The following is a 15,777-nucleotide window of genomic DNA, read 5'->3' on the forward strand; positions in this document are numbered from 1 at the left end:
TTGATTGGTATGCGGGAGCAGTGGTCCTTTTACCGACGGATCGTGTCTGCAAGAAATACGACTTTCCGACGAATTTTCACACATTACCGATGGATATTTCTGGTCGTAATTTGCAATTTTCTTGTAGTGTAAACCACAGAGTTTGCAAATCAATTAATATCTACTACATATCAATAACAGCAAACAACTAACAGTAACAACGAACAGTTAACAACAAAATGTGAACCAAGCAAGCCCTTAATAGAATATTTGAGTTTATAAACTGTACAAATCACAAAACCCCTATTTTCAAACTTTAAGGGGTGCTTATTTACCTACTTTTCACTTTAAAAAGTGAAAGTTCTAGGTGTTTGGTAGGAATCTCGTTAACTTTTTATACATGAAAATTAGCATTTTATGGAACCAGAGAATCCCTACTTTTTGGAAAAGAATCTTTTTCTAACAGTAAACAGCAAATTATAACAACAAACAACAGATAAACCAAACAGACATTTAGAGCACCAGACGAGGACTATCTTTGCAAATCAGCTAAACTATAGGGGCATTTTCGTAATTTTCCCTTAATAATAATTCCAATTTATTTTATAAAAAAATAATCTTTTGTGGATGATGAAGAAGAAGACGTTTCCTCGTTTATCATCTGTTTGTATCTTCCTTCTGACACACTTTCAAAAAAATCCCAATACTTTATAAATTTTTCAAATTATTATTATTTATTCACACATTTATCTCTCAAATGATTTGAAAAGAGAGAGTCAAATCAAATCACATAAAAACTTTTTTTTCCCCCTTTGTTTTGATCTATTCGCAGGTACTCTCACTCTTTTTTCACCATTAAAATAGAAAAATTCTGCAAATTCAAAAAAATAAGGTAATTAATTTATTAGTCCATATATTTTAACAAAACATACTGTTTAGTCCCTGTATTTTCAGAAATACACGGTAAGATCCCTAACTTTTTTCTCGATGAACTGTTTAGTCCCTAACGATTATCTCGGTGAACTGTTTAGTCTCTAACGTTTTTCTCGGTGAACTGTTTAGTATCTGCTGTTAGACTCTCATGAAGATTCTGTTAGTCAATTTCTGTTTAACCCTATATTTTCAGAAATATACAGTAAGATCCCTAACATTTTTCTCGATGAACTGTTTAGTTCCTAACGTTTTTCTCGGTGAACTGTTTAGTATCTGCTGTTAGACTCTCATGAAGATTCTGTTAGTCAATTTCTGTTTAGTCCCTGTATTTTTAGAAATACACGGTAATATCCCTAACATTTTTCTCGATGAATTGTTTAGTCCCTAACGTTTTTCTCGGTGAACTGTTTAGTATCTACCGTTAGACTCTCATGAAGATTCTGTTAGTTAATTTGGATTAGCAGAAACATCTTTCATCATCACTGAAGCAGTTGGCAGTAAACATGAGTTGAGCATATGGAGAAAATTAAACTCACCATTGAGAGTAAGAGGATTTCCACCTTCAATTCTAACAGGAAGAGTAAGCGAGAGAGATTTGAGTCGATTTCTATCTTCAATTCAAACAGGAAGAGCGAGCATGGGTGATTCGATTATGAGTTAGGGATTCGATCATTTCTCCATTTTTTGGTGAGCGCGAGTTGTGAGAGAAAGACATAGAGGTGTGAATTGTTTTTGACTGATAAATAGTAAAGGGTAATTTAGTCATTTCTCAATTCATAAACGGTAAAAAATCTAACAAATAGACGGAATGACTAAACAGTTCATTGAGAAAAAGGTTAGGGACCTTACCATGTTTTTGAAAATATAGGGACCATTGAGAGTAAGAGGATTTCCACCGTCAATTCTAATAGGAAAAGTAAGCGAGAGAGATTTGAGTCGATTTCTACCTTCAATTCAATCAGGAAGAGTGAGCATGAGTGATTCGATTATGGGTTAGGGATTCAATCCTTTCTCTATTTTTTTAGTGAGCACCAGTTGTGAGAGAAAGACATAGAGATGTGAATTGCTTTTGACTGATAAAGAGTAAAGGGTAATTTACTCATTTCTGAATTCATAAATGGTAAAAATTCTAACAAATAGACGGAAGGATTAAACAGTTCACCGAGAAAAAAGTTAGGGACCTTACCATGTTTTTGAAAATATAGGGACCATTGAGAGTAAGAGGATTTCCACCTTCAATTCTAACTGGAAGAGTAAACGAGAGAGATTTGAGTCGATTTCTACCTTCAATTCAAACAGGAAGAGTGAGTATGAGTGATTCGATTATGAGTTAGAGATTCAATCCTTTCTCCATTTTTTTGTAAGCGCGAGTTGTGAGAGAAAGACATAGAGGTGTGAATTGCTTTTGACTGATAAATAGTAAATGGTAATTTAGTCATTTCCGAATTCATAAACGGTAAAAAAATCTAACAAATAGACGGAAAGACGAAACAGTTCATTGAGAAAAAGGTTAGGGACCTTACCGTGTTTTTAAAAATACAGGGACTAAACCGTATGTTTTGTCAAAATATAGGGACTAATAAATTAATTACCCAAAAAATAATAGGGTTAAGGTGTAAAAATACCCCTAACGTTTTGGAGCAGGAGCAATTTTACCCATAACGTCTAAAATGGTGCAATTTTACCCCTAATGTTGGAAGACAAAAGCAATTTTACCCCTAACGTTGATAAATTGGGTTAATTTGAGAAATAATTCATCAAACTGTCTTTTCGGACATGAATCTTGTCATCTACACTTCACACATGCGTTATTTTATCAGTAACAAATTACAAACATATGTTGAGATGTGAAAGAAATAAGAAAAAAATATTCTGTCTTTTGTACGGATTAGACAAAAACATTCAAAAAATTCACTAAATTTATAAATATTAATCTCTAATTTTATTATTAAATTACAAAAAAAAAATATTATATTTTTTTAAAAAAAAAATAAATTGATATGCAATTGGTGGAAAATAAAGAAAAAAAATGACTGTATTTTATAATAGTGTCTGAAATTAATCCAATTTATCAACGTTAGGGATAAAATTGCTCTTGACTACAAACATTAAGGATAAAATTGTACCATTTTAAACGTTAGAGATAAAATTATTTCTGACCCAAAACGTTAGGGATATTAATACGGTGAAAAATGGAATTTAGTAAGAATATATGGATAATTAAAAAAAAAAAAAAAGTATCTTTTTCTCAGCCTTTTTAACCCGTCTTTCTCCCTTACTTCTCTTTCTTCCTTTTTTCAGTGAGAGTTGCAGAGAGACAGATTTTAGTCTGACAAATCCTTACTTATTGGATCAAATCAATATAAACATATACATACATGTGTATATATATATATATAGATTTTGACTGAGGTTTGTGTTTTTTTTTCTTTGATTTATTATTCATTTCTGTACTTTCTATTGTACATAACTTTCGTTCTTTTCTCTCTGTTTCTCTCAATTTCACTCACTTTCGCTCAATTTCACTGACTTTCATGGGGGTTTTTGTGAGCAGATTGATGATCTTATAGCACGTGTGTACTCTGATTTCTAATTCAGGTTATAAATTAGTCATGATATAACAATTCTATTTCCCCCTTCTCTCTCTAGAGTTCTTTCTCTCTCTAAAGCCTCTAAAGTCTGTTTCTTTTCTCCCAATTTCACTCAATTTCACTGAGTTTCACTGACTTTCATGGGGTTTTCTGTAACCAGATTGATGATCTTATAGCACGTGTGGACTCTGATTTCCATCATAACAGGTTATATATTAGTAATTCTATATCAATTTTATTTCCCCCCTCTCTCTCTCAACTTCTTTCTCTCTCTAAAGTCTTTCTTTTCTCTCAATTTCACTCAATTTCACTGACTTTCACTGAATTTTGTAAGCAGATAGACGATCATACCGCACCTGAACACTCGGAGTTCTATCACTACAGGTTATAAATTACTCATACTATAAGAATTCTATTTCCCCCCTCTCTTTTCTCTCTCTTCTCTTTTCTCTCTTTCTTTTCTCTAAGTTTCACTCAATTTCACTGAGTTTCACTGACTTTCATGGGTTTTTTTTGTGAGCAGATTGGTGATCTTACAGCACGTGTGCACTCAGATTTCCATCACTACAGGTTATAAATTAGTAATAATATATCAATTCTATTTCCCCCCTCTCTAAAACTTATTTCTCTCTCTTCCCTCTCTAAACTCTTTCTTTTCTCTAAGTTTCACTCAATTTCACTGAGTTTCACTGACTTTCATGGTGTTTTTTGTAAGCAGATTGATGATCTTATAGCACGTGTGGACTCTGATTTCCATCATAACAGGTTATATATTAGTATTTCTATAACAATTCTATTTCCCCCACTCTCTCTCTAAACTCTCTTTCTTTTCTCTCAATTTCACTGAATTTCACTAAATTTTGTAAACAGATAGATGATCATACAGCACGTGTAAACTCAGATTTCCATCACAACAGGTACTAATTACATCAATTTCTCTTCCCCCCTTTCTCTATCTTCTCTCTCTCTCCTATAAAAGAAGCACTTTTTCATTTTCATCTTGCTTTCTTTTCTCTCAGTTTCACTGAATTTCACTGACTTTCATGGTTTTTCTGTAACCAGATTGATGATCTTACAGCACGTGTACACTCCGATTTCCATTACAACAGGTTCCAATTATATCAATTCTCTTCCCCCCTTTCTCTCTCTTCTATAAAAATAAACACTTTTTCATTTTCTTCTTCCTTTCTTTTCTCTCAATTTCACTCGGTTTCACTGACTTTCATGGTTTTTCTGTAACCAGATTGATGATCATACAGCACGTGTACACTCAGATTTCCATCACAACAGGTTCTAATCTCCCCTTTCTCTCTCTAAACTTCTTTCTCTCTCTTCTCTCTCCTATAAAAGAAACACTTTTTCCATTTTCTTCTCTTTCTTTGCTTCTTCTCCGTGAAGAAGCAAGAGTATTGCGATAATTTAGCAGAAGCAATTTAATTTTTCTTAATAGCTGAGACTTCGAATTCGAGTTCGAGTTCGATTTTTTCCGGTGTGTGGATGTGAAGTTTATCAAACTAAAGTAGTTTTTTTTTTTTCAGAATTACAAGACTACAAAGTTTGAACAATAAAATCGAGAATCTCCGATGGCGACGTATTTCCATAATTCAGATATCCAAGCAGCATCAGCAGAGGGACTTCAAACACTTGTTTTAATGAACCCGACATACGTCCAATACTCCGACACGCCACCACCGCCTCCCCCGCAATCCAGCAACCTTATTTTCCTCAATTCCGCCGCGAACAACCTCTCTCCACCTCCACATCTATCTCACGCGCCACCCAACACACAGCAATTCGTCGGTATCCCATTAGACCCAAATTCTCATGACACATCAGCTTTACATGGACTGATTCCGCGGCTTCATTACAATCTCTACAACCCAATTGACCATACTTCAGCTGCGCGTGATACTCCACGCGCTCAACAAGGGCTCTCCTTGAGTCTTTCTTCACAGCAGCAGCCGGGGTACGGCGGGTCTCAGGCTCAGGCAGTGTCTGGTGAAGATCATATGAGGGTCTCCGGTGGGTCGGTTTCGTCGGGTTCCGGGGTTACTAATGGGGTTTCCGGGATTCAAGGGATGTTGTTGAGTTCTAAGTACTTGAAGGCTGCTCAAGAGTTACTTGATGAAGTTGTTAATGTGAATAATAATGGATTAAAGAATGAATTAGCTAAGAAAAGTCATGGGATTAGTAGTAATAATAGTAGTAAGGTTGTCGGAGAATCTTCCGGCGGAGACGGGTCTGCCGGTGCAGGATCAGATGTCACCGGAAAACGGTCCGCTGAGCTTTCCACGGCGGAGAGACAGGAAATTCAGATGAAGAAAGCAAAGCTTATAACCATGCTTGATGAGGTATGTAGTTTTTCATTAAAAATAAAAATAAAAGAAACTAAATTTTAAGTCATGATCACTAATAATTTTGATTTGGGTATCTATTATTAGCATAAAAGTTTCAATCTTTCCCAAACTTCTTGATTTTGAGCGATGACGGATTCAAGGGAGGCCGGAGGCTTAAACACCCACTGGTCGCTGGAAAACAGAGTTTTAATTTTCTCTTAAAAGAACATCAAAAATATCAATTGAGTACCCAAAATTCAACACTGTTGAATTTCGGGTACTCAATTGATATTTTTGATATTGTACGGAAAAATTTAAAGCTTTTTTTTTCTGACGACCAATGGGTGTTTAAGTCCTTTGGCTCCTTGAAGATTGAAAGTAGTTTGGAGAAAGATTGAAACTTTTATACTAATATAATAATAGATACCCAAATCAAAATTACATACAAGCGATTGAAATACTCTGTTAGTGAATCCTGAATTCGTCGTTGAATTTTAGCATCAAGCAAATGAGAAAAAAAACACATTTTTCAAATGAAAAGTCATAATAGCTCTTCTCCAAGTATGAGAATATTAAGCGTTGAAATATGATGCACGGAATTTTTGCTCACTAGCGTTTTCGTGTTTCATGACTGTTTTCTTTCCATTTCATAGCTATAATTCTTTAGAAACAATATTTCTCGGTGTTCATTTTCATTTCCATGTCAGTTTCCATTTTCGTGTTAAATATTTATGATGTTGTGTTAATAAATGTGAAGGTGGAGCAAAGGTACCGACAGTATCATCACCAGATGCAGATAGTGATATCATCATTTGAACAAGCAGCGGGAATTGGTTCGGCAAAAACATACACGGCTCTAGCACTTCAAACCATATCGAAACAATTTCGGTGCTTAAAAGATGCAATCACAGGCCAAATCAAAGCCGCGAATAAGAACTTAGGTGAAGAAGATTGTGTAGGAGGTAAGCTTGAAGGTTCAAGACTCAAGTTTGTTGATCATCACCTTAGACAACAAAGAGCACTTCAACAGTTGGGAATGATCCAGCATAATGCTTGGAGACCCCAAAGAGGATTGCCCGAACGCTCGGTCTCAGTTCTTCGCGCTTGGCTCTTCGAACACTTTCTCCACCCGTAAACACTTTTCTCTCTCAACATTTTTAGTTTATGCAGAAAACTTTAATTCAAAATGAAACTGAATGTTTACTTTTTCTTTTCCTCTTTTGTTTTAGGTATCCCAAAGATTCCGATAAGCATATGCTAGCCAAACAGACCGGACTCACAAGGAGCCAGGTAATATCAATTTATATGATATGATATTTAGTCTATGTTGCATGGAAACTCCATTTCAGTAGCTTTTCTTGTCCGCGGTGTTTTCCTCTTTTCTTGTCCTTTTCTGTTCCCACTTCATGGCTATGTTTTGAAGACTATGTTTTAGAAATAACATTTTCTGGTATCTGTTTCAGTTTCAGTGAAAACTGAGTTGTTATGATCTTGTGTCTGTGATTATATATGTTGCACGAAAACTCCACTTCATCAGTGTTTCAATGTTTTTCCGTCGTTTTCCTTCTAGTTTTGTTTTTGTTTCCATTTCGTGGCTATGTTTTAAAGGCTATGTTTTGGAAACAACACTTCATTGTATCTGTTTCAGGAAACTGAGTTGTTATGATTTTGTGTTTGTTATGATATATGTTACACGAAATCTCTTCTTCATTAGCGATTCTGTGTCTTTCCATAGTTTTCCTTTTAGTTTCACTTCTGTTTCCATTTCATGGCTATGTTTTGAACATTATGTTTTAGAAATACCGTTTTCTAGTGTCCGTTTCCGTGGAACTGAGTTGTTATGATCTTGTGGTTTGTGATGCAGGTATCGAACTGGTTCATCAACGCACGAGTTCGGCTATGGAAACCAATGGTAGAAGAGATGTATTTAGAGGAAATCAAGGAGCAAGAAAGGAATGGTGGTTTAGAAGATAAAACAAGTAGCAAGAGCGAACAACAACAACAACAACAACGAGAAAACTCAACTTCAAAGTCACTTATGCAAGACAAAGTATCATCATCATCAATAGACACTTCTCCAAACCAAAACACAATCTCAAGATCTTCAACATCTCCAATTGGATCAAATGTGAGAAACCATTCAGGATTTTCACTCATTGGTTCATCACAATTAGAAGATCTCACACATTCACACTCACACTCACACTCAAGCCCCAAAAGACCAAGAACCAACAATGACCTAATCCAATCTCCCACTAGTGTCCCATCAATCAACATTGATGTCAAACCCAATGAAAACCACACTCATGATCATATGTCAATCAAGTTCGGCAACGACAGACAAACTCGAGACAGTGGGTACTCATTCATGGGCGGTCAAACCAACTTCATCGGGGGTTTCGGGCAATACCCAATTGGCGAACTCGAGCAATTCGCGCCAAGGTACTCAGGCAACGGTGTGTCTCTTACTCTTGGACTACCACATTGTGAAAACATCACACATCAATCTTTTCTCCCAAATCAAAACATTCAATTAGGGGGTCGGCGAGTCGAAATTGGCGAACCGAACGAGTTTGGAGCCATTAATGCATCGACACCGCACTCTTCGAGTGCGTACGAGAGCATCAACATTCAGAACCGAAAGAGGTTCGCAGCGCAATTGCTTCCGGACTTCGTAGCCTAATGATGATGGATGAATGATTAGGCTAAGGAAAGATTTACATAGTATAGGTATATACTTTGGGATAGAACCATATTGAGTTCTTAGATAGTTTAGGATTTAAGAATATATGGGTTGAAGATTGTATATTATTTTTGTAAGTTTTTAAAGCTATATATATATAATATATAGATGGATTGATGTCATAAAAACATTATATTATAGATTGGGGTATACTAATAAATATATAAATATTGATTGTGTCAGATTTTTATTTCATGAAATAAACAGAGTCAATTGATTTTCTTACTATACATAGAAAAGTTTATAGTACAGATTTCAATTTACAAAGAAATTATTACATTCTATAATAGATGGATAAGTCTGCAGTAACCCTGTATTTTCTATCTACATTTCTGCTAGACAAAAGGAGAAAAAAAAAAAAAATGAGACACAAGAAAGTTCCGAATTTGCCCTTCAGGAAAGTACACATGTATTCCGAACGTATGAAATGGTAAAATTTTGTTTCTAACGTTTCCAATTTGGAGAAATTCTAGGCTCGTGTAACAGACTGGATTCAGGATTCACTCACAGGAGAAAAAAAAAAATTCCGAATTCGCCCTTACCATTTCTAGGAAAATACATATGTATCTCTAACGTAATTTAACTTTAACGTTTTTAATTTGGAACAATTCTAGGTTCAAATAACAATACATGGTGGAGCAATTTTGGGCTCGGATAAGAGAACCCACAAAATGAGTCTCTTATCTGAACTTAAATGTAGGACATGGAGATATCAGTGCACTCCAACTTTCGGAATCACTTTTTATAGGGGTAGTTTTGCCCTTGTCCACCCCTCTATTTTATGAACACGGTACTGGATTATCATTTGACAACATTTGGATCTAGACGTATTCACATATGTTACAGTTATCCCATTTTGGATGAAAAATTAACTGATTTATTAATTTTTAACACGTGATATTTTTAATACATGACATGTACACGTAGCAATTATTTTAATATTTTTTTCATATAAACTTAATATGTTGCTAAATAAGAAAATAAACTTATTTATCCATATATTAAGTTTATCTGAATTTTTTTTAAACAATTATCATATATACAGGTTACGCACCTATCAAAAACCATGTCTTGTAACAAGAATTAACAAATTAGTTAAACTTTCATTCAAAATGAGTTAAATATCACCTATAAAAATACTACAACGGGCAAATGACAAGATTTCGAATACCACATGAGGCCAAATATGCCTTTGCACCCCTAACGAATGAAGGCTTGTGTTTGTTTTTTTTTCTTTTTTTTTTTTGCCCCAACTCGGGCCAAAATAACATCATTTCGATTTGGATCGAAGCAGAGATGGGTTTATTTTGCACTCCAATTAGTTAAAAGGCAGGCTTTGTGGGTTCAAAATTGCTCCACATTGAAAACATCGAGTTCTTACCGTGTATATAGACTTTAAAGAAAAAAGATTAAGAGTAAATCTAAATAAACTAATGTGGTACTCTGGATTGTGAAACTGTACCAGCAACATCAACATGTCAAGAATCTTTCAGAATTTCAAATCAGAAGTGTTGAAATCATAATATTTAACTGAAAATCTGTCAAAGTGTGATGTATGAGCTTCTTCGGGTATCAATATCAGGTGTCACATTCAAGCAAAGGTGCACAAATAAATATTATCATAGCTAGCTACAAAAATATACAAAAATTTGATTTTCTCAATCTATGTATTCTTAAGAGAAAATGATGGTAGATATAAAAAAATAAAAAAAAAGATGGTAGATGAAAACTCTCATGACAAATATAGATATGTAATCGAGCCGAGACGACCTTTGACCTATTCATACTTGGTTTGTCAGAACATTAACGAGTTCAGTCTCGAGCTGAACAACTCGTTAATTCTGTTCATGAACTTCACTCGTGAACAACTTATTAATTATGTTCTTTGACACAACTACGTTTTACATTTCTCCCTTCATAGAAAGGGTAAACAATTATTGGTCCCAGCGATTTTACCCAAACACATTGTTTCGTCCTCATAGTTTAAGAATACATTATACCGTCCCTAAACTTTTGTTCTATTCACCAATTTAGTCCCTCAAACATTTGAATTATTAAACATTTTCTATGAGGGACTAAACTGTTGAATAAAATAAAAGTTAAGGACCCTATAATATAATATTAATACGAGCATTAAACAATATGTTAGGTAAAAATGTACAGACTCATAAATTATTTATCCTTATAGGAGTACTATTATTTAAAAAAAAAAAAAAAAATCGAACCAAGTTTCCTCGCTAGCGTGTGTTCATGAACATTACAATCAAGCTTATTCATTAACCTATAATCGAACCTGTTCGGGAGCTTTCGAGCCGAATTTCGTCATGCTCATTATAAATCGACCTATCGAACCGAACACCGAGCCGCTCATAAACAACTCGGCTCATTTTAGGTTCTGCAAGAGTTTGAATGAAACTAAGACAACAAAATGAAGTCAGCTAATAATAATAGTTAGAAATAATATAAAAGTGAATCCATATCATTGCCTAATACAAGAAGAAAGTATAATAAATCATTGATAGATAAAAAGAACATACAGTCACATAAGAGATAATGCACTATAAAAAAAGTTTATTTTATTTAAAGATTGCTTCTTTTGTACGGATTTGAATCTTTGACCTTAACTAATCTTGACTAGTAATAAAGATTGTGATTTTTTTTTTTTTTTTATTGATTTCTATAGTATTAATTCTTATGATATAGTTAGATTAGATGTATATTCATAACACCAACCTCCCATTTGTTGGGAGGGATACCCTAAAAGATTACTCAGGCAAGATAGCATATTTTAGGAGAAAGTTCGCTTTCAAATGATGTAGGACATCCTATTCTGCTAATAATACATCTCATGATTCCAGTGCAATATTATAATCTTCATAATTCAATAATTAACATGAAAACAATCAAAGGATTTAAGACTGTCAATTTCTGCCGCAACAACGCAATTTATATAAATAATCGGATTGACACGACCCATTTAACAGAGTTATCATTTTTGCCATTTATATCACATATAACTACGTAGAATTGGTGCTTTTCACCTGATCAACGATTGACCAAATTTGGTCGGTCACCGTTAGATCTATTTGGTCAGTCACAGACACCAAGTAAAAATCACCGCAGGTAGAATATATAGATCACGTAACATGAGTCTTTAAACTCATCCGAAACCAATTAAGATTGAATTAGATCTCAAGTTCGATTCCTACTACATGCAAAAAAAAATTGTTAGATCTATTTGGTCAGTCACTGACACCAAGTGAAAATCACTGCATGTAGAATATATAGATCATGCAACATAGTCTTTAAACTCATCCGAAACCAATTAAGATTGGTTTAAGTAGTAAGGACCTCTAGTCGCTTAATCTAGGTCTCAAGTTCAATTCCTAATATAGGCACAAAAAAAATCTTAACTGGGAGAGAAGCCACCCAAAGAGTGTTTGAACAATCTCGAACCTAGTAATTGGATAAATGAAAAAAAAAAAAAAAAAGCTCATCCAAATTTCACAATTCCCCAGATTATATCTATATTTCACACATTCAACAACGTGATAATATTTGTAGAGAAAAAACAAATGGGTAAAGTAAAAATGAGTTTAATTAGTCGATTTATTAGTGAACAAGGAAAAATATTATCTAGACGGGTGAATAGATTGAGTTTAAAACAACAACGATTAATTACTATTGCTATAAAACAAGCTCGTATTTTATCTTTGTTACCTTTTCTTAATAATGCAAAACAATTTGAAAAAAAGCGAATTGGTCACTCTAGCTACTGATCTTAATCCTTGTGTTTTTATGCATTTATAAATGTTTCCGTGATTTAAAAGTACACAAACACGGCTATAAAGTTTTTTCTATTTGCAAAGACAAACTTTTCATTAAAACCATTCAAATTTACTACGTAGCAAATATTCGAAACAAAAAATTCTAACAATCTTTCCATTCTATTGTATCCCTCCTAAGATATTAAAACATTGTAAAGCAGAAAAAGGTAATAAAACGACTCAAAATTGCTATTGTTTACTAACGGTTTAGTGAAAAAGTGTACCTTTGCAAGTAGAGGAAACCTCAAACCCACGTTTACAAACTTTTAAATCACGGGATGTCTTTGCAAATGCGCGAAACCACAAGGTTAAAATGAAGTCATAAACAATGCAATTCCACAATAAAATCTATGAGCACAGAAAGATTGCAAAAGTTTTCCTTGTATTTTTTTAGAAATGTTGCAGAAGTAATTCCCTATACATCTTGAATTTGGTTACAGATTATACAATCAGATGAATTCTAGTACTAAGTAACAGCTCCCATTTTAATGGAGTTTCTGTATGCAGGTGAAATGGAACAAATGACTTGTTAATGCTAGCTTAATGAACAATGAACTAATGAAATGAGTGAAAAGAGGACATACGGAATTATGAGCCTTGAGCCATACCATCAATTTGCCTTTGTATAAGCCCTAGCCTTCGATTGGCGACTTTGGACCTGTAACACCATACCTCAAACGCCTCGGTGAAGTCCGGATAGCGAATATGTTCGTTCTGTAACCACTCCGTCAAAATTTCTGCCAGGTTTCCTGAAGGTAATGCAAGAAGAATTGAAACTAATGCTGATTCCAAAGACTGCCATAGCTCACAATCAATCTTAAGATCCACAGGATTCTCATCATTAGTTGTCAATGAATCAGTTAAATGCTTTGTGACCCTCACGAAAGGAAGCCAAACTTTCACCGTGTAAAGCCGTTTTGCTGTTGGCAAAATAACACTGCCATAACCAATTGCTTCGAGAACTTTTGTTGTTACCTCAAGAACCTTCAACTTCGTCTGCATTGCTTCAGTTGTCGAGCATTCTTGCTCAACAACCCGAAGCACTTTATCTGATGCATCTACCCAACTGTTCACAAATTCAAACATGATTTCCAATTTGCTCAAAATCAGACAGATCCATGACAAATCCGAAAGATGGTCTCCAAAGTTTTGCATATTGTCCAGCACAGGAACAGATTCTCGAGGTTTACATTCCAACGTCATTAATAGATTGCTAAATCTAGTGAATAACCCCTTAGCACCTGCCTTTACAATGGATTTTATCTCATCGTCAGCTGTTAATAGAGGAGCGTCATCATCTTCTGTGAGCATGTATTCCAGCTGCTCTTGCGCAGAAGTTTTAATATCCTTCACGTGTGACGAACATGATGACGTAGCAAACTTGAAAGCTGCCAGAAAAATCCTCCTTATAGCTGACTGATCGACTGGTTGGAGACGGTCTAAAATTTTCTCTGCTTGAGATCCTATGCCTGGTATGACCCTCAAAATCTCCTCCTCATCAGTTTCTTCCCAAGGGACTGCTTCCAAGTAATGCGCACATGCAGCAAGAATTTGTGGGCTCCCAAGCTCAACAGCGACCTGCAGGATTCCAAGGGTATTCTTCACACCATGCCATACGTCATCCAATGAAACGTCCAAAGCCACATACAGAATGCGAAGGAAATTGACAAAATAATCAATTTCCAACTCTTGGCAGTAAACTTCAACGCAATTCCGTGAATCAATAATCTGGCATGTAGGCCAGTGCTCAGATAGACGGTCAGCAAAATACTTGCTCTTCTCTATTAGGACATGTGAGTGACAGTAAAACCAATCATCTCGCCCTCCCAACGTTCGTAGCCTTACAACAACATCACTGGTTGATCGATCTCCAATCCTACTAGGTGACTTCATTTAATTAACCAGAAACTGAGGGAAAATGTATGAACAAAGTGAGAAATCAGACTTCTAAATATAAATCTGAGTTATCTAATCTAAGAATAAAGAAAACATGGCAATAATGATAATACAAATCTATGAGTAAATAAAGCATCCTCAGGCCCCTATCTTCGACATTGAGATCTTGATCAATCATTTAGTAACATTTTGATCAATTGAAGCAAAATAAAACTTAAAATTAAAAGCCTTAAAACAGAAAAAATGAACTAATCTTGCTCTGATATGTACCATTGCTTCTTCAAAACAGGGAATCGTCAAAAAAACCAGCGCGAATTTGATCTTCCTAACACCTTTGTTCTTTCCGAAATTAAAACCTAGAACCTGAGAAATTGAGCCTCTGAAACTCGTATATCACGAACCCTAACCCTCTGAAATCGAAGCCTCTGCAAAATTCGAACACATATAATTATGCAATTATATAATAGAACTCTTATTCATTAAACTACACATACAATGAAGTATAGCTACTCAAACTCATTTCAGCAACCAGATTATACAAGAGCTATAAACACTAACAAATATAAACAGTCTGAACAACTAATTTAGCACAAACAAGCACTATTTCTAACTAACCTCAACTTCGTCGGCACTCAAACTCAGAACCAATCCTTGATTCAAGATCATTTCTATGAAATTGACAACAATCCATCTACACTTATCCAATCCGATTGCGTCCTTTAATTCATACAAAATCGTATAGCAGAGAAAGCATGAGTGTTGATTGAGATTGAAACATGGCGTCGGACATTGTTGATTGCGCCAAATCTTGAGATTTCGACGGCCCCCTGGAATTCGATGAAACGATAGTGGAGCTGAGAGTGGAGCTTGAGATAGCCTTCACTTTTAACTTTTCACGTTTTAACTTTTTCCATTTGCAGTAAATAATTTATTAGTTACCGATTTTCTTTTTTTCCATATTAGGCTTACTCTTGACTGGTCGGATATTTCCCATTCTCATCTCCGTGAGTTAGACGGAGACAGATTTGTCCATATTTTCGTTACCGCGATTGCCACTTTCCATTTATAAATGTTCTAAAAACCTTATCCCGATACTTTATTTTCCGTTCCTCGCGGGAAGTCACCGTTTATGTTTAAAAAAATCAGTAAGGCCTAAAACTTTTAAGAAGCATTAGCTAATAATTCTCAAATTTAAGTATTAATGATTATTCTCAAATTTTTCAAACCACAAGAAAAAACTAAAAATTGAAAACAACCAATCACCTAATTAAAATATACTTAAATTATCTAAAAATATCGATTACCAAGGGGAATAATTGGGGATCCCCATTGCAGATTAATAGGGCGGGGATAGGGATCTCTACGGGATGGGGTACCTTTCCCATCCCCGCCACGATGGACAAAATTATCCCCATCCTCATCCCATTGAGATTCTTATATGGGATTTCCCATCCCTATCGGGGCAATCACCG

The 15,777-nt window shown here is 34.9% G+C and overlaps 2 protein-coding genes across 6 annotated transcripts; one reads left to right on the forward strand and one right to left on the reverse strand.

Annotated features, from left to right (window-relative positions):
- Window positions 1-3,200: 3,200 nt before the first annotated feature.
- On the forward strand, window positions 3,201-8,807 carry LOC136209996 (BEL1-like homeodomain protein 1). Of its 3 annotated transcripts, XM_066001653.1 has the most exons (13): window positions 3,201-3,324; window positions 3,467-3,510; window positions 3,664-3,710; window positions 3,841-3,887; window positions 4,027-4,073; window positions 4,222-4,268; window positions 4,374-4,420; window positions 4,566-4,612; window positions 4,747-4,793; window positions 5,042-5,854; window positions 6,597-6,970; window positions 7,069-7,129; window positions 7,704-8,807. In XM_066001653.1, exons 10-13 carry the CDS (start codon window positions 5,087-5,089, stop codon window positions 8,520-8,522), a joined length of 2,022 nt encoding a protein of 673 aa, XP_065857725.1. In that variant the 5' UTR covers window positions 3,201-3,324; window positions 3,467-3,510; window positions 3,664-3,710; window positions 3,841-3,887; window positions 4,027-4,073; window positions 4,222-4,268; window positions 4,374-4,420; window positions 4,566-4,612; window positions 4,747-4,793; window positions 5,042-5,086; the 3' UTR covers window positions 8,523-8,807. The 3 variants fall into 3 exon arrangements, with proteins under 3 accessions (XP_065857725.1, XP_065857726.1, XP_065857727.1); XM_066001654.1 differs by lacking the exon at window positions 3,201-3,324 and having other exon boundaries at window positions 3,358-3,510; XM_066001655.1 differs by lacking the exons at window positions 3,201-3,324; window positions 3,467-3,510 and having other exon boundaries at window positions 3,552-3,710.
- Window positions 8,808-10,781: 1,974 nt separating this feature from the next.
- On the reverse strand, window positions 10,782-15,173 carry LOC136209412 (BTB/POZ domain-containing protein At3g05675). Of its 3 annotated transcripts, none has more exons than XM_066000869.1 (4): window positions 14,921-15,173; window positions 14,576-14,730; window positions 13,018-14,317; window positions 10,782-10,977 (listed from the first exon to the last, which is right to left on the reverse strand). In XM_066000869.1, exons 3-4 carry the CDS (start codon window positions 14,300-14,302, stop codon window positions 10,859-10,861), a joined length of 1,404 nt encoding a protein of 467 aa, XP_065856941.1. In that variant the 5' UTR covers window positions 14,303-14,317; window positions 14,576-14,730; window positions 14,921-15,173; the 3' UTR covers window positions 10,782-10,858. The 3 variants fall into 3 exon arrangements, with proteins under 3 accessions (XP_065856941.1, XP_065856942.1, XP_065856943.1); XM_066000870.1 differs by having other exon boundaries at window positions 12,994-14,317; XM_066000871.1 differs by having other exon boundaries at window positions 10,782-10,997; window positions 12,994-14,317.
- Window positions 15,174-15,777: the final 604 nt, after the last annotated feature.

The sequence above is a fragment of the Euphorbia lathyris genome, chromosome 10, assembly GCF_963576675.1.
Source record: "Euphorbia lathyris chromosome 10, ddEupLath1.1, whole genome shotgun sequence".
Classification (NCBI taxonomy): Eukaryota; Viridiplantae; Streptophyta; class Magnoliopsida; order Malpighiales; family Euphorbiaceae; genus Euphorbia; species Euphorbia lathyris.